The sequence below is a fragment of the Stegodyphus dumicola genome, chromosome 2, assembly GCF_044657685.1.
Source record: "Stegodyphus dumicola isolate Sdum_Otavi_A_Nest chromosome 2, ASM4465768v1".
Taxonomy (NCBI): domain Eukaryota; kingdom Metazoa; phylum Arthropoda; class Arachnida; order Araneae; family Eresidae; genus Stegodyphus; species Stegodyphus dumicola.
The window spans coordinates 162,877,715-162,897,492 of NC_140769.1; the positions used below are offsets into that span (position 1 = coordinate 162,877,715).

At 30.5% G+C, this 19,778-nt stretch overlaps 2 protein-coding genes across 5 annotated transcripts in view; one reads left to right on the forward strand and one right to left on the reverse strand.

Annotated features, from left to right (window-relative positions):
• LOC118205095 (ubiquitin thioesterase OTUB1) overlaps window positions 1-3,746 on the reverse strand; it is a 56,738-nt gene extending 52,992 nt beyond the window's left edge. Inside the window, exon 1 of one of the 3 annotated variants that reach the window (XM_085811399.1) lies at window positions 3,648-3,746. In XM_085811399.1, coding sequence (XP_085667525.1) covers window positions 3,648-3,690 — 43 coding nt within the window. In that variant the 5' untranslated portion in view covers window positions 3,691-3,746. Of the gene's footprint in view, window positions 1-3,240; window positions 3,498-3,647 lie in introns of those variants that run through there. The other 2 variants (XM_085811397.1, XM_085811398.1) reach the window with 2 other exon arrangements.
• Window positions 3,747-3,907: 161 nt separating this feature from the next.
• Window positions 3,908-19,778, forward strand: part of LOC118205096 (protein YIPF1) — a 47,691-nt gene continuing 31,820 nt past the window's right edge. The window contains exons 1-3 of one of the 2 annotated variants that reach the window (XM_085811393.1): window positions 3,908-4,061; window positions 5,003-5,045; window positions 16,581-16,684. In XM_085811393.1, the coding sequence (XP_085667519.1) occupies window positions 4,032-4,061; window positions 5,003-5,045; window positions 16,581-16,684 (177 nt within the window). In that variant the 5' untranslated portion in view covers window positions 3,908-4,031. The remainder of the gene's footprint in view (window positions 4,062-5,002; window positions 5,046-16,580; window positions 16,685-19,778) is intronic. The other variant, XM_085811394.1, reaches the window with a different exon arrangement.

Here is a 19,778-nt window from a genome sequence, read left to right on the forward strand (position 1 = left end):
GGGTAAAATCAAGATTGTGCGCAATGCCATTTTGGTGCAATTCTGGGATTTTTTTTAAGTGAAAATAGGTCGACATGTACATGGATGATATCGTGTATGTGCAATTCTTAAAAATGCGGCAAGCAGTGGGCGATTCTGCACTTTCTCCCAATTTCGCATCTAATCTTCGTCATGATTAAGCACTTTTGTTTCATAAAAGTTCTACCATAAGCATGATTTGGCTAGCAGATTGTTGGGAAAAAATGGTGAGTAAAAAAAAAAAAAAAAAAAAAAAAAAAAAACATGCCTTTACTTCGTGAAAAACAAAATGGCATTCACAAAAAAAAAAACTAGCAGGTTGCTGCAGCAGGGTTGGTCGAAAAATTTTCGCCAAGTTACCATAATCCGAAGATTAACCTCTGCTTCTTCTCAAGTACTATGTTCCCCATCCCTAAACTTTGAAAGGAAGCACTTTTTTTTTTTTTTTCCCTGAGGAGGAGGCAAAGGTTTGGATATCAGAACATTGCGGATATTGGACATCCAGATTTTGGACTTTGTACTCTATTTACTTCTATGATATTCAATAATTATTTTATTTCAAACAGATTTTACTCGGCAACTGCAATTTATTTTACATGTAAATATACATAAATTAATTAAAATTTCCTAATCAATTAATAATAAATTTTATTCATTACTTTTAAATCTCTTTCTTAACTGATATATTTTTAGGTACTTTTTCGTTTCGCTGGTGCAAATCTCACCAAAAGAAACTACTTGGCGACTACATATAGTATACACATAAAAAATGTTAAAAAAGTTCACATAAAAAATGTTAGTTCTAAAACATTTTTATTTTAAAGGCATAAACATTTTAACATTGTTTAAAATTTTGTAAAAATACAATAAATAAAGACAATTAATTTGTAAAAAGCCATTAATTTAAGAATTTGCTATGCTTTCATGGTACAACATCCTGCTTCGCCGTTTCGTATCACTTGCCCCAAATGATCTCATCTTACGTAAACTATGGTACAAAAATCTAATTCTCACAGTAATTAGATATATTTCAAGTTAAATCTTAATTTGGAATACACGTTTAAATGCAAGAATTATTTCAATTCGTACAAATAGCTTACTCAGAAATTATGTAAAACCTGCTTTACTCTGTCTCATTGGAATAAAATTTAACCTCCAACTTTGCCTTTTCTATATTTTTGCCTTCGGGTGAGTGGATTGATTGCATCCTAATTGACTTAATTACCGTGAATGGCCTTAGGGCATAAATTGAAATATCTGGTAAAAACTCTATGTAATTGTTTGCCAGTATTAAAAGAAACAATCAATCTGATATGACTATGACTTGTTTTGAAAATGGAAGTAAAAAAGGTTACTAGCAAGGATATTCCGTTTGGCATCAATTGTACAATTTCTGGCGACTTTATCGCTTGCGGTGGCAAAATAGAAAAGTACCTATTTTTATTATCAGTGCCCTCACAAAAGGAGACCTACTTATTGAGCAATCTTTGCAACATGATTTAAGACAACTTTTCCCACTTTTGTAAATTAGTGAAAAACATTTGACTATCTTAAAAGTTTATATGTACTCACCTGTACATTAGTAATAATAATAATAATAATAATAATAATAAAAAGATTAAATTTCCAATATTTACACCTAGTGGATTCTGTTCGGTGAGATAAAAGCATGTTAAGTCTATCCGTACTCAAACTACATGTGGTATGCACATGCATGTATACTGAAAAATATGCCAAAACACAGCAATTCTACCAAGTATTGAAACTGGCAGTGCAGACAACTACAAAATATTAAAATATATTTTATTTGAACATGAAATATAATTGCACACTTTAAGAACTCACTTCTAAAAATATTTCTCTACTAATGAAGTACACTAAAAAAATCAAATTCTTTTTCTGTTCTCCCAATTTTTTTTTTTTAATTATTTATAAAATTTTCATTCAATTTTCTAACTGAATGGACTTCCAAGATTTCTAATTATTTGAAATCTTACTCCTTTTCATTAGCTAGACAGTAAAGATGCACAATATAATTTGCAAAAATAATCATCTAAAAAAATAAACATAAATTTCCTTAAGTAATAAGGCAATATTTTGGTGACCAATTTTATATCATCTGCAAATTGTCTTTTATTCGATACATATCATTTTATAGATTTCAGGAAAAAGTTTCCAACTGAAATTTGTATGCTTCAGAAAAACCTCAGTTTGATAGAATTTAACAAAAAGTTTCCAACAGAAATTTGTATGCTTCAGAAAAACCTTAAACTATAACACAAACTGCCAATATTGAAATCTTAAAAACGGGAGATTTTCACATTGCTCAGTGGCACCACTTAAAAGGAATTCCAGACTGACTTTAATTCTTTTTAATGCATAGCTCAGGTTATTTAACTATCTGGAATTCAGTTCTGATGTAAAACGTATTAGCATTTAATTGCATATTCTGAATTTTATGTTCTTTGGCTAATTTCATTGTTTTAATTTTCTTATACTTTTATACTGAGTATATCCCAAGTACTGATGGAAAGCATTTATTTGTTAAAAGTATTTTTAAATACAATGAAAATAAAATTAATAATTAATGCACATAGTGTTTGTGTGGCCAAACTTTGTAAAGTACCATATACTGATGTAAATAACATTAATTGATTATACATATAAACATAAATCTCCATATTAAAATCTACAAATGTCTATAACGAAGATCAATAAAATGTAATAATAAAAAATATAACTTAAGTGAAATAAAATTGAATAAGAAAAATTATTCTGGAAATTATTGATGGTAGTTTTTGGTTAATTTAAAGGTTGAATATATTGAAGTTTTATTAATTCAATAAATTTCCTTTCTTGCTGTGAAATATCTCTTGAAATGAAATTCAAAACCGGGAGATATGGTGATCTACCTGGAGACCAGGAGATGTGATGAAAATAACGGGAGAGTCGGCAGCTGTTATAATAATAAAAATTCATAATGACAAAATATAATATAATTAAAATATGGTACATTAAAGCTTAATTTTAATTTAATGCTTCAGAAATATGACTACTAATGTGCAGTTTACTTAAAAAAATATTTAAAAAGCATTTATTTATAGTAAGTGAATAAAGCCATAAATACAAAAAATGACAAAATTACAGGGACAATAACAAATATATAAATACATACGTGACGCTAATTTGACAGTTTAGAAAGCAACATAAATTATTACATACATTTACACAGAAAAATTTTATTCCTTCTCAATAAAACATACAAATGCATGTTTACCAAAACCTGCAATGTAATTCTTTCGATATTCAACTTGCACACTTGTAAATAAAATCATACAAGTGTTGCAATGGCATGATTGTCAATGAAATATTTCAAAATTTATTGATTTATTTGGTGCTTAAAAAAAAATTCGACACCAGAACTTTCAAGAAATGTCTTTATATCCAACGGATAGTTCATCTGATGGTTTATGAAACTTTGGAAGAACTATCAGATGGATGCCTCAACGCCAGAACAAAGAAACATCAGCAAGCTTTAAAGTAACAGTTAGAATATGTGCAATTGCTATTAGTATTTACATACGCTCCAATTAATTTCATTCATTTATGAATAACTTATTGCAAAATACCTTTATTTAAGTTTATTTGAATTTGTTCGCCTTCGTCTCCCATATTTTCAACTTACCAATATTTCATACTATAGTTTTTATAGTGTTGCCATTCCAATTCTTTGGCCATACTATACAAAAATGATCCTTTTAACATCTAACTTAAAAAAAAAGTTTCAGATACTTTATAATAATTTTATATATATGTTTCACATATTCGATTTATCATTAATAGAATGTTTATGTTACTATAAATGACGCTCTAATGATGATTTTTATCTGCGTAGCTAATTCATGTGTGATTTGGCATCAGGAAACGAACCGTCAAATAATGATGTGTATCCCGTGTTTGTTTACGAAATTTGGGATTAATAAATAGGCCGGCATATTAATTAAACGTGAGAAATGGCTTCGTCTCAGTCATCTGTGATTCAGGTTTAAATGCTAATATTTCATCTCTATAAATATAATTTTTGTTTTTACTGAACTCAGTTTTAAATTATCCTATAGCTTATATTCTGTTTTGTGTGTATTGTGTATCATGCTCTTTTCGGTGCTAAGTTAATAAAACTATTTACTTTGAAATGAATGAAACGTTTCGTGTAATTCTTCTGTAGCAATATTATGAAGCAATACTGTGTACATACATATGTTAAATTTGAAAGAATTTTAAGGATAAGCTACAGTATCTGTAAAAATATTTCAACTAAATTTTAAAGACAATATATTTCAACTAAATTTAAAGACATTTCAAAAGCTAATAGCATTAGCCTAAAATGCAGCTAAAATAAAATTAAGTTTGCTGAAATAATTTATAATAAATTTAAAACTTGGAAAAAAATTATTTAGGGTACTCCTCTGTAATCAGGATTGGATTCAGAAATATATATATGTATGCACATGTGACATGTGCATATATGTGTGTGTACACGCACATGTACATACATATGCATACATAAACATATACATACATTTCTGGACCTGGCCTAATAACAGAACAGTACGTATTTAGTTTAAAGTTTTTATTTAAGTCACATTTTAAAGGATTTTATTACCTAGCAATAAGTAAACCTCTTAAAATTCATATAATGTTGATTGTAGTGTGTTTTGTATTTTAATTTGATTGAGAAATTTATAAACTATTATGTACTAAATATATTATTTGTACTTAAATGAATAATATTTAGGCTGAATTCTATTTGCTGTAAACATCAGCAGAGAGTTATCTGTGGATATTAATTTTAAGAAATTAATAATTTGCAAATATTCTTCTGTAATCATTTCGTGTGTTTGCTAAGACAAATAATATGTCCAGATATTAAGACAACTTTTATGATAAAATAGTGGGTGTTGAAGTATGTTATTTTTTTTTCTAGTTCAGTGACACTCCTGATGCTCAGTCAGAATTGCAGTTCCAAGGTAAAGTACATATTAATTTGGTTCTAAATTCAAATTGCCATTTCACTTATTTTTTAAGAAATATTTTAACCAAAACATTGAATATGTTTAATGTCATAGATATAAAAAAATAAATGTATATTGCAGTAAGAAATGTGGTACCCATTTAATATTAACCCTCTCAGTGTTAAGGTCGGAAAATTCCGTACAGAAGGTTGCCTTCCACATTCATTATACATGAAAATTTCTGCTAGCTTTTAATGTATCTGATTTTAGTTTGGATGTATATTGGAAGAAAAGGAATCAAGGTACAAGATGAAAGAGTCATTTTTTAATTAAAATCAAGAAAATATCACTTATTCATGACATTTTGAGGAACTTTAAAATTTCAAGGCTAAACCCGTAACGCTCAAAGGGTTAAATGCTCTAGTTTTACAGTATTTTTTGTGTGTGGGGGGGGGGGGGTAATCATTGTTTCTAAGCAGTATCACTAAACAAAGAATAAAAACAAATAAGAGTTGCTGTGTATAGATTAATTAATTATTTGGATACAACTCTAATATACGCCCTAATTTCACCAAATGTGGCAATATGTGTTTTGCGCTGGTTTTTGGCGCGATTGCGTGTTCTATGGCAACCCTGTTGAGGTTGAAAATCTTTCGCTGGAGCTCATTGGTTCGCCTCTATGTCTGAGAAGATGGGAGGGAAAGATAAAATGGTAGTTGTTGAATTGAAGTTCGGCAAAAGGAAATATGATTGTGGCTATCCTGTTGAGGGGTATTGGGTATTTGGAAGTGGGGAAAGAGGGTCTGGGAGATTATTTTTAATGGCAGTACATGATAGAAGTAGGGATTTGTGATTTTATTTATTTGTGAACCATAGTATAAATTTTCTGGATAGTGTGTCTGGCTGTTGTGTAAATACGATAGTGATTACGTGGCGGTATGTTAAAGGCGGTATGAAATTTATATTTCTGCTATTCGAAAACGCATTAATTAATGGTAAGTGCATTTTATTTTATCCTTGTTCTTATTTTGTAGAATGTTATGTTCATTGGTTCTTTAGTATGAATTTCTGTTGTTATTGTTGTTTTTTTAAATTGTTTGAAATTTAGTTTATTTTGTTGTTTAGTGTCTAGACTGTGCAATTCGTAGATGTTTTTTAAAGTTGAAACAGAACGCTGTGTACATGGTATTATTTGAAATTTATTGTTGTTATGTTATTTTATTAAAGCGAGGAGTGCGTAGATCGTAGATTCCTTCCTTGCCTAAATTGTGCAATTCGTAGAATTTTTTTTAAAGTTTAAACAGGATGCTGTGTACATGGTATTCTTTGAAATTTATTATTGTTATGTTAATTTATTAAAGCGAGGTGTGCGTAGTTTGTAGATTTGTTTGTTGCCTACATTGTGCAATTCGTAGATTTTTTTTTTTAAAACATGTCGCTGTGTACATGGATTCTTGTCAAATATTTTTGGTTAGAAACTTTACGTTTTTGCTATCTAAATTTTTTGTTTTTGTTTCGGATTTTTAGCTAAATTGTGTGTTTAAAACGTAGTTTTTGCATGTGCAAAAACCGCGTTTTTGGAGACATTTTAGGCTAAAAGTTCAAAATGTAGACAAAAAATTTAGATAGTAATATGGCAACGTGAAGTTTCTCGCCAAAAATATTTGGCGAGAAATTTGGCGACTTGAGGGCGCATATCAGAGTAGTTCCATTATTTGTATTACTGATTTGGTATGAGATCTTTCAAAAATTCTATCTTTTAATAATTGTAATATCTAAGTTTGATACTTTTCCGTTTTGCCGGTGCAGGCGATAAAGTCGCCAATAATGGAACAACTGATGCCAAACGGAATATCCTAGCTGGTAGCCTTTTATGCCTCATTTTCAAAACAAGTCGCAGTCATTTCTTATCAGATTGATTGTTTCTTTCAATGCTGGCATGCAGTTACATAGAATTTTTACAGAGATAGTTCAATTTTATGCCCTAAGGCCATTCATGGTAATTAAGTCAATTAGGATGCAATCACACCGCTCACCCAAAGGTGAAAATATAGAAAAGGCAAAATCAAGGGTTAAATTCATCGATTCTAATGAGAATGTATTAGCGAAGTAAAGCAGTGCGGTTTTACATAATTTCTGAGTAAGCTATTCGTACGAATTGAAATAATTCTTGCATATAAACTTACATTCCAAATCAAGATTTAACTTGAAATTAGTGTAGATAATTACTGAGAGAATTAGATTTTTGTAGCATAGTTTGCGTGAGATGAGGTCACCTGGGATCACATGATATGAACCAGCGAATCAGGATGTTGAACCATGAAAGCATAGTAAATTCTTAAATTAATGTCTTTTTACAAATTTATTGTCTTTATTTATTGGCTTTTTACAACATTTTAAATGACATTAAAATGTTTATGCCTTCAAAATAAAATAAATCTTAGAACTAACATTTGTTAACATTTTTTATGTGTATACTGTATGTTGTTGCCAATAAAGTTTGCTTAGTGAGATTTGTGCTGGCGAAACAGAAAAGTACCCTAAGTTTTTTTTTCCCCCACCTTTCCTGTTTAAAAATTCAAAAAAGCCAAATTCATCCCTCTGGTATCTTATTTCATAAGTAATATCTGGAATTTTGTATGAAAACCGTCTGAGCATTGGTATATTTTTATGAATTTCTTAGGTAAGGAAACCTATATAAATACCATGAAAATTAATGATTAAAAGAAAAGAAATTAGATAAAAGAAAGCATAAAATACAATTATACATATGAACTGTATATTTTACTTCTATGATAGGTTATTATCTCGTTATCTATATTTGATAACTAATGTTGAAACTTTAGGTTGTACAGAAGGCGTTTATAATACAGTTATGAAATCAGAAATAAATTTGCATTGAATTTCAAGAAATGAAAGTATCTCAATCTAATCAAAATTGTAAAAACAACCTTGTATTTAGTGTAAGTATATTGAAACACTCAATCGATTTTGAGGGCAGCTAAAGTTTTCGATTTTGAGGGCACGTGGTTATAACCGGATTTTTAATCGGAGTTACACTGGCCGCCTACTTTTACTGAGCCAGGCTATCTGATCAAACATGCAACACGAGGACAAGAAAATTAGCGAAGTTAAAAATAGGTAGCGAGGGGCAATTGCACCTTCACGCTCAAAATCTGAACTTCGAATAATAACCACATGCAGTGCTGATAAGGACCATGTGTTCCTGAGACTCCTTCCCCTTCATTTTTCTTCTTTCTAGGTAATTCTTTCTCCTGATGAGGAGGGACCTTTGGCTGCCCTCGAAATCGATTGAGTGTTTCAATATACTTATGCTAAATACAAGGTTGTTTCTACGATTTTGATTGTCACATTAGCGTGTTTCTCTTCTAGTCTATCTCAATCTAGTTAGCTAACTATGTGTTAACTGGTATTTTTTGATTCCACACCCCTACTGAAAAATCGCAAACTCATTGTCAGCTTTTGAGAGAAACATTTGCTATGGGTATCTTTATTTCTTTTTCAGTGATGCATCCAGTGCTTTTTTTTTTTTTTTTTTTTTTTGCATTCTTCCTTTGCCATACAGTACATCTCCACATTTAATTTTTTTTGCTGTGTTATTCTTCCTATATACACAGAGATCTGCTTTTGGTTAAAAAAAAAATAATGGGTTAGTCTATTTTAGGGTGCCCCTTGGATTATCGCCAAGTTGTAGTTTCGTTTATGGTAACCTGACTAGTTGAATGTTATTGGTTGCGTGATTACAGTGAATTTGACTGATGAGAAAATATTTGTAAGTGCTTATTTATGTGTTGGATGTTGGTTAGGAAGTATGTTGCTTGTTTTGTGCTTTACACCGTATAAAGCCTGCTGGTGGTATGATTAACCTGAAGTTTTTGCACCATTTGGAATGAATGGGAAAGACAGGGTTCGTATGGTCCTTAAGAGTCCTTAAATTTTTTAAATCGATTTTTGGTCTTTAAAAGTCCTTAATTTTGGCCCAAAATCAGTAGAAGTCCTTAATTTTAATAATCTGAAATTTCTGCCTGTTTTTACGACTGCCATTTTGAGTGTGAATTAGCATTTTGGAGGAATATTTTAAGTGATTCACTGGCATATGTGGTTATCTTTTGAATGGGTTCATGGGTTATAATTTGTTTCTATTTCTAATGATGGGATACTCGAGTTTCTAAGCAAGAAGTGAAACATAAGCATTAAACTTGTCAACATTTTGGCGATTTTTAAGATCAATTTCTATAGAAAATTTTTAATTCCAAGATCTGAGAATTTTTCGGCGATTTTTTTTTAAGCATCATAACATTGTTCATAACTGTTCTTATTTGACATAACATTGATTAGAAAATGACATGACATAAAATTTTTGATAAAATTTAATAATGATGTGACATAAAATTTATCAACATTGATAAATTTCATTAAAATAATGGTACTATATTAGGATTATATTTAAAAAATAACATTAAAATAAAACATTTTTATTTTTTGCTGTCATGTTATAAAGTTTCATTTTGGCAACTTATTATACAATATTTTTAATCTAAAAAATAAACAAGGTATGTAGCTATAAAGCATAATTTATGAAACAGCTCTTAGCAAAAGCAAAATTAGCTATGTAATTAATTAAAATGCCTTCTTTTTAATTTTTTTCATAGTAAGCATTTTCCCCATGTAATTGTCTTAAATTATTCAAAATTCTCAGAATATGCATCAGAGTTTTCTATAAAATTAATTTTACACTTTTTCCTTCACCCCCTCCTTTTTTTTTTTTTTTTTTTCTCAAAATATTTCTGGCTTTTTGCTGTTATAAAATTGGTTGGGATAATTTTCCTTTAGTATTTTTGACATTGCAGCATGGAAAGTTTAGAAGGATTTGAAGGCAAGATTTATAGACCCATGATTCTAGAAGATTCGAGAAATGTATGACAAAATGAAAAAATGTTTCCATGGCAACAATACGTAATGGATGCATTTTACAGAAAGTTTGCGATGAATTTCTAACTTTTTGGAGAACGTCTGGAAGAACAATGAAAACATAATATTTGAATGTTTTACTCCTGATACTAGAATCGTTTTTCTTAACATGTCTATCTTCCCTTTATTTTCTCTACTTTTCGCTAGATAAAAGCATGGAAAATATCAAAAATGCTTCTAATCTTATCACTTGTGCAGCCATTATAGAAAGAGATTTTTTTATTAATAAAGAAATTGAAAACTTACAATTTAAAAGGTTCATCTAATATGTCTAAATGTATCGTACACAGAGCTGGTGCTATGCATTTTCCCACCTGAAGCAATCTCTGTGTATCCTAAATTCTGCTGCCTAGTGCCTATCTAAATTCTGCTTCCAATGCCTGCTCTAAATTCTAAAAGTTTTGCCATTTCTAGATTTTGTTGTTCTGTGTGTCGCTAAATTCTAAACATTCTGCCACACTAGCTCTGTAACCGACCTTTACAATATATATTTCATATTTCTTTTGAAAGTTCATATTACTAAAGAAAAAAAAATTAGCCGCTTTTTCTGTACATTCTAAATGCATTTAGTGTTTTCTTAATTAAATCCAAGATTTCTAAAATTAAAAGGAAACACATTGAAGAAAGAAACCATATACATAAAGAAAATTATTCTTCAAAGATATGTGCAGTTATTATTATGTAAATTACCCAATTGTTTATGATTTCAGCCTTTACTACAACTTCCCATTTCTGTTTCCTCATATGATAGAGTTACTGAGCCAAATTAAATTTTAATTAAATTGTATAATCTTTGACTACTAGTACACGTTTTTAGTTTGAATTTGACTGTTCTTGTTTAATTATGTCACTGTGAGCTGTAATTGACTTTGTTAGCATCAGAACATGCTTTAATGTTCTAAGTTCTTTGTCTGATATAGTAGTTACTTTCAGACTTAGTGATAATTTGCTTCACGTCTATTGGGTGGAGGGGGGTTGGGACTATTTAACGTTTACCACATCAAGTAAACCCTCATAGGTACATTGTGTAGAGGTTGACAAGTTGGGAGGTAAAGCACACAGAAACTAGCGAGAACATTGGTTTGCATACTGAGACAAATTTCTAATTATTGTCAAAAAAGATCAATAATTAAAGAGAAAGAAATCAATATAAACTAGTCAAAATGTTTGGGAAGCCTTGTAGAGACATTAGGTATTTTTGAAAGCAGGAAAGTTGAAAAATTAACAGTGCTTTCACTGGGAATTGAACAGCGGATCTCTGGAATACCGGACCACTACACGAAGGCTCGCAGAGAAGGTGGGAGAAATACCTTATAGGCTTCAAATTAAAATGATGGATAAATATTTTGTTGAGTGTTGTTGTATGTGTATCCAAATATCATTTAAGAATCAGTGTCATAAATTACATGTATTTTAAACTGCGAAATTTTATTAGATTTTAATTTAATTAGGGCTTTTTTTAACAGATATTGTTAAAAAATAAAATTTAATAGTTGCCATGTAAATCCATAATGACTAAGGTTTTTACCTAATTTAATTATTTATAACTAACTACTTCCTCTTAAAAATTATCTCTACATATTATTAGCGAGTTATTGCCTTTCATTAATACTCACTGTGGTCACAAGATAAAACATAAAAATGTAAAAATTCAAGTAAAACTTATTCTTTGCATCTACTGAGACTTATATATAAAACAACTTATGACGTCTGGTGCTTTAATGGCTTATTGGAAACTTAAAGTATATTAACTGGGTTACACCTGGAATTCTATGCAAAGCTATGACATTAACTGCATTAAGCAGAGCCTGACTAACTTTCAACACTTGCCAACTGTGCCTACATCAGGCCTTTCAAGTTTGTTCCAATCAGCATGTCTCTCTATAGACAAGCAGCAGAGGGACAACATTGTCTTTTGTTATGAATCATGCTGATTATGATCTTACTTCTCATTTTAACCTATACCGTTTGACATAAAATCTGCCTGCTATTTACTAAACCTCTAAACTGACTAAATATGTAACAAAATGAGACATAAAAAAATCAACATAAAGCTAACTATTAGTAAAATGTAAGTAAATGTCATCTTTCAAATATGTCCAACTATTATAAGTGTAAAATATTTAATCCTACTTGATAAATTATATAAAGTTTATTTTATTCTCAAACTTATTAATCATTATGTTAGTTAATTCCTGTTTAGTAATAATGCATACTACTTAGGGATCTATTTTATTTTTAGGATGGTATTACAAAAGTGAAATTTAAGCATAGAATAATATATTTAATTGAATATATTCAGTTCCCATTTGCTCATAGGTCCTTAATTTTTTTCATTAATGCTCCTTAAAAGTACTTAATTTCCGTGTGCGGAAATGTGTACGAACCCTGGAAAGAAAACATTGATTAACTGGTATGTAAATGAAGATTTAAATGGCTTCTTTCACTACTCAGTACATTACACAGTGAGATTTAAGGATTTAGAAACTGGAGCTCATATCAACACTATGGAAGATATGTGGGGTGTAATAAAAATGGATTTTGAAAAGAAATGCCACTAGCAGTACAGAGAACATTTTTTATTTTTACTTTTGTGAATTTATGTGTAGATGGCAGTATACAGATTCTAGTTTAGAAAATTTTAAATTGCTTTTGGATGCTGTTAAGGAATTCTGTGTGTCGCAGATTCATCAAAACTAATCAACCAAGCTCCGTCAGTTTGTTCCATGTCATCAAATATGTGTGTGGCCACACATTGTTGTGATGGAACACAGCTCCCTTTCTGTTGGCCAATTCTAGTCGCTCTTTCTGGATTGCATCGTTCAAACGGTCAAGTTGTGCACAGTACAGAGCCAAATTGATGGTTTCACCAGGTTGCAGCAGCTCATAATGGACAATTCCTTTCCAATCCCACCAAACACTCAACATAACTTTATTGGCAACAATCCAGGCTTTGAAGTTGTTTGTGGAGGGTCACTGGCCTTTGACCATGATCACTTGCATTTGATATTCTCATATTTAACCCATTTTTCATTGCCTGTAATGATTCACTTCAAAAATGGTTCGATTTCATTGCGTTTCAGCAGCATTTCACTGATGGTAATTTGGTCAATCAAATTTCTTTGCGTTGATTCATGTGGCATCCCAAACATTGAGCTTCTTTTTGTAAACTGCTTTTTTCAAATGATTCTGAATTGTCATGTGGTTGATGAATATGCCTCCATTATTTCCTGACAGCTTGCGTGCCGGTCTTGCTCCATCAGTTGAAAAATTTCATTGACTTTTTCAGTGACTGGCCAACCAAAGCGAGGTGCATCTTTGACATTGAAACTTCCAGAACGGAATAGAGCAAACTACTCCTGAGTGCTTCGTTTATTCACAGCATTCTCACCGTGCACTTCATAAATTTTTCGTCATGATTTTTCAGCATTTGTACCTTTTTATAATAAAGCATCACATAGTGTATTTCTTTAGATATTTAACTCATTTTCAAATTCATGTAACTTTTTACATGAGCAGCAATTTAAAAAACTATCTTCACAAACAATGTAAGCTGAATATCACCTTTTAAGCACATGTTCGTTTGAGACAATCGGATGAGTGTTGCTGGATATGTAGGCGTCAACATCATCTAGTGGCAAAAAAGCGCAGATACTCTTTATATGACCCTATATATTTTTACCAAATAATGGTTAGAGAATTGCACAAGCTTGGCAGCACATACAGTCTCAGTACCAGAATCTTAAAATGAGAAAGAAAAAGAGGTACTTGATGCTTTTAGGCAAACTACATTGTGTTCATGGGTGCAGAAAGTTTGTCAAAGATGACATAAACTGTAGTATGTGGTCCACCGTTATGCCAAAATTCTCATAGGAGGGATATGCAGTCACACTGGCAAAAATATTCTAAGAAGTGGAAAGCAATTTGGAGGGGGTGCTGCATACATACCTGGGTTACTGTTATGCCAAAATTCTCATAGGAGGGATATGCAGTCACACTGGCAAAAATATTCCAAGAAGTGGAAAGCAATTTGGAGGGGGGTGCTGCATACATACCTGGGTTACCATATAATTACTTTTTGGCAACATTGGGAGTTACTTTTGGGCAACATGGTGCACTGCCTCATCAATACTTTTTCATGCTTTTTTGGTGAAGCTGCAGATATTTAGAAATTACCATTAACTACTTACATCTTATCTCCCAGCAGCTCAGTTATCAATTAGACCTGTACAAAATTGCTTTTGATTGAGAAAATTTTATTGATAGGAAAAAGATATTTCTGTTATGCTTCTGTTTTCTAATTTCTGATGAAAAAAAATGTCTTGAACATTACAATGATTATTTTCATAACCAGTGAATTTCTGTTGTCAGTAAAACTTGTCTTGAAGAGCATAATCAAATGTTATTTTCTTACAGTAATATAATAGATAATCTCTGAAATCAAACATTCACCCACTACAACAGCTTAAACCTCCTGCAAATATTAAACAGTAAAACTCTTAAAAACAAACACAGTATTTCAAAATTAAATTAAAAAAAGAATCTTCTGGTTACACTAAACTCGCACTCATTACAAGCATCGAAATAAAATTCTAGGTTTGCCACAGGAAACCTTACAGCCAGAAACCACAATCAAATTAAAATCGTGCCAAATTAAAAATTCTTGCTAAGTTTGCCGCTCACCTCGATTATGAAAGATTAACCAAAAAGGAAAACATGGTAACAAAAGAACAAATAACAGAGAAATTTTCTTTTAATACATCTAAAATTTCATTTCTAGTACTTTTTAAAAGCTGCTAGAAGAGTTATTAATAGAATTATATATACATGGAATGTAATGGTAGCATTAACATAGAGATCAAATTTAAGAAAAATCATACTGCTGGTTTTTTTGGAAATGGTATATTTATTTACTTTTCCTCTTGGTGAAGAGTATAAAATTTACTTTGAAAGTATTTTCACTAGCATTTTTTTTTTTTTTCCATAAAATATTTCAGTTCAATTTTTTCCCCCCAAAAGAACACTAAATTCTCTAAAGAAATTCTCTCTAATTTATCTCTTTTTCTTCTTATTATACTTCCTGTCCTTTGTACTGATATTATTTTCTTTGTAAATTTATTGAAAAGCATAGTAATTTTGCATTCAATAAATTCTGATGAAATACTTCTTAATGTATGAGTTGTTTAATTGTTTATATGTAAAATTATATCCAAATTTAATGCAAATGTTAAAAAGGGTAACATGTAAACAAAACTGGGAAGGCATGACAAAGACAGAAAAACATATATTTATAATTCAATTATGGTTTAGAATTTTTTCAAAATAATTTCATCTTGAGTATTTTTAATCGAAAATAAATCATTTACTTTAAACCTAACTGAAAAGAAAATCTTCCACTTGCATAATAGTCTTCTATCCAAGGTCTATTTTTACTCATCTTATCCACACAACTGTTGATTCCAAGATGCGTAAATTATCAGAATTTTACTGTATATATATATATATATATATATATATATATTATTATTATTATTAAAAGCATAAATACAAGTTAGATAGAATACTGTCATGCAAACTTAAGATTTTGATTTCATATAAGGTTACAGCAAAGGACTTAATTTTAATTAGAATGTTAAAAACAAGCTCCTGGTAATGAATTCAAGCTCTAGCTGAGAGAACAAGTAGGTTATCTGCAAAAGCTGCTGCTTTTACTTTTACTTGTATTTAAACATTTCAGCATGTCATCCTAGAATATTTTACCTTCATTTTAACTCCATGTGATAACTTTGACATTCAATTATGATTACTCAAGATGAGATTATTCTAAAAAATGTCCCAACCATATTAAGTTATAAATATTTAATTATATGTTTTTCTGCCTTTGCAAAAAATATCTTCATTGTTTCATATCTTTAAACAGTTAACATGAGTTTGCATTACTGTGACAAAACATGGAAAGTTTAACTGTCTGCAAATGAGTTCCTTTTGGAAAAAAAAAATAAATAAATAAAATATTTAAATTATGTAGAAGATCGTTCTTTATTTGTTGTAGCAAAACCATAATGCTTATCTGTTTATGGAGAGTGATGCCATTTTCAAGGGCCCTTTTAGGGGAAACTGGTTAACATTCACATTGCACATGGAAAAAAATAAGAAACACCCTACAACAAAAACCATTTGCTGGAATTTGTACCCAAGTTGAATTACCAGTTGTAATTGGTCTTATCTACTTTGCCCTTGATGTGCAAAGAAGTACATATGAATAAAATATAAGATAAAATTAATACTAGTAATTAATTTCTATGCATACCAAAGGTAATCCAAGTGGTTTGAAAAGGTACATCAGTAAATATCTTGTTGAATAAGTTTTTCAGATGCCTTTTTTGATTTTATTAATTTCTGAAAGATAAATTCTAAACTTGTCGAAATGTTACTGAATGAAAAAAAAAAAAAAAAAAAAAAAAATCTGGTTTATTTTATTTACTTATTAAACTTTTTTTTTTTTAAAGATTATGTTTCTGCCTTTATAGTAAATCCATTTTTGCACTTTCCTTTTAGATTTAACTTTAGCAGGAAACAGTCCTGGTGGCAGTCCTTCAAATTTGGGTGGAGGCTATACTAGTTTTACTCCTAGTCCAGATCAAGATGCTGAAACTGATGATGTATACATTTGTTACTATTACACCCATTAAGAATTTAAAAATATACTACTATAACTGAACCAAACAATGAAGAAAATACTATTTAATAAAAATGTCTGAAAAACAGTCTCTCTCTCTATATATATGTATATAATTTATTTCCTTAGATATATATATATTTCCAAACTAAGTTTTTTTTCTCCGGCTGTTTATTTTTCAGGAGTAAATCTATGTAATGCAGTTTGTATGTTAATGAAATAGTTCTAGATTCCAGGTTATCTGAAAGTAACAGTAAGGGTAAAAATTAAATTTAGTGATATATAATTACTTTTAAAAAGACAGAAGAGAGAGAGATTTAAATATATATATATATATATATAATGTATCATATGATTAATATATCTGCTTTCAAATTAAGCAATTATAATTTGCCAAATTGTATCCAAGAGTATACCTGGAATGCAGGTTGTTACCAAGTAGTATAATGCCTTATGTATGTATCGCTTTTTTCACTATACTTCAGTCTAAATTCTTATCCCTCCGAATAAGAAATATTATCAGCACACACAAATATATCTTGTCCAGTTAATTATATATAATAATTCCCAGTGCATGTACCAATATGTAAATAGGAAGTATCACCAATCCATGATCTCCGATTTCAGTTTTGTATTTAGTTCATGTAGGTATGAATATATGCTTTATATTTATAGAACAGTCAATTTTTAATTTTTGACTGCATGCTGTCATCTAAGATACGAGTTTATATCTGCTTTCACGTATTAAACTGGAATCTATGAAATAAGATTCAGTACTTGCTTCCTCTCCCAACTATTTTTGTGAATCGATAGAATAATATAAAATTTAAGTTTACATATATGAAAAATTCAAAATGTCACTGAAAATGTAGTTTTAATAAAATATTTACGTTTTCAAATTTTAAGACTTAGAATTAATTTACAAGTCAAGAAGAATGTATGTAGATATAAATTTACTTATTCACAAGCTACATTTATAATGTGTATTATATGCTTTTAATTTTATGTATATAAGTGAAAAAAATTCAGTAAAACATACACGTTCAGAAATTAAAGTAAATCATAAAAGCTGTATGTTAGTTTAGGATAAATTCTTTTCAATAGATTTTCTGGAATAACACTTCTGCGAAGGAAAGGAAATTTTCGTGTTTGAATCTTTTGCAGTAAAGCCTGCAATATAAGGTGCACATTTTAGCATATTCTACTTCAGGGGTTCATGCAAAGCATTAACTTCGCCAAAGTTAATTTTTAAAGGTATTGATATTAATAAGACCTGAAAATGTCAAAACTATGAAAATGCATGCACGCTAATATATTTGTGGTTAATAAGAATAACAAATTTTGTTACTTAGTATTGATTGCAGAGCTTCTTGGATCACTTCTGGTTTAAACCAGTGAGTATCTTCGCAATTTGCATCTGGTCATCTAGACTGTTTCTAGCTACCTTCCATTCTAATGTACTTAATCTAACAATTATTCCTGGGATTAATATGTTATGGTAATAAGTAACAGAAAAATACTGAACAGAACAAAATAATTGTTATGTAAGTTGCAACAATTTAAGAACAGATGTAAGAGATTATTATTAGAGGGTTTAACTGTTTTGTTTGTTAAGATACTTTAAACATCTGGCCCCATTTAAAGCAAGGTATAATGCAAGACATGGTATTTAAGTAGCAAGATTATTACTATGAATAATTTTAATTAAAAAAATATATATATTTGTACCTTTTCTCCATTTACTATATTTTCTTCTTCCATTAAGAACTTCCATTGCTGGACACAATGATGCAATGAAGAGTTAGATCTCCCATTGTTTTTTCATTTAAACTACACATAAGATCACAGTAATTATATCACTTTGTACTCAAATATTGGGAATCAAGCTGAAATTCTAGTGAGCTGATGTGCCTCCTTGAACTCATGCACTGATGGCAAGTACAAAGTACTGAAGGAACCCTCTGATTTTCTGCACTCTTACCACTGGGAAAATAAAAGTCTTAGGGCCGACCAGGCTGCTTGGCCATGGGAAGCCTCACTCCTCTCTTTTCTTGCCTCTCTAATTTTAGCAAAAACTGAATTTATACTCTCCTGGAAGCTCAAATCTTCATTTCCATGCACAAGTAAATATTATAGGCTGGAAGATAAAATTTAAAATTATGCTTGACCAATGCAAGATGAATTTTCTCCTTCTCTTCTTCCCTCAAACCAACCACTGCTGTCAACAGAGTCTGTCATCATGACCCCCATCAATGACACAACAATGCGTGATAAATGATTCAAAATCCCTGCTGTCTTCTGAAAACAAGGAAGCTTTACACAATGAAGAAAAACTACTCCACATATTTAATTGCAGCCCAGAAGAACCTTCGCTGCCCTTCCGTCTGATAAAAACCATTTATATGCAACTTTCATAAAGCAAAGCAAAAAATGTGAATTATTTTTCTCACACCTTCTAACAAAAACTGCCTGTGGCTCTTGAAACTTCTCTTTCTAGTTAAACAAAAGCCAAGCAATGATAAATTTACTTTGCTCCTTTCTCCTTGTTAATCCCATTTACAGCTTCACTAAGAAATTCCTTTTAGAGAACACTGACCAGTTATTTGGTTGTAAGGGAAATTTTCTCAATAAAGTTAGGGGAAAAAAATCATGAAAGTTGTATCTTTACTGCAGGTAGTAATCACCATCCACATCTGTGATTTTCTGCCAAAATTTTGGTAGTTTTTCAAACCCTTTGGCCCAAAAACCTGACGGCTGCTACTCTTTACTCAGACCAACCACATTTTGAACATCCTGTGCAGAATGGAAGATAGTACCTGCAAGATGTAGCTGTAGGTGTAAAAAAAAATAGAAGTCCGAAGGAACGATATCGGGGCTTGACAAAAGGTTTGGGTGTGACAAAAGGTCTCATTCGAGTCCGTATAGAGTCTAGCCGGTGAATGCAGACGCATGTGATCTTGCATTATCTTGATGGAAAATTACCTTTTTGTGCCGGAATTTGGTTCAAAGTTTTTCCTCGATACTAACGTCAACACGGACTAGCATCTCCCTGTATACCTTACTGTCTAGGGTTTACC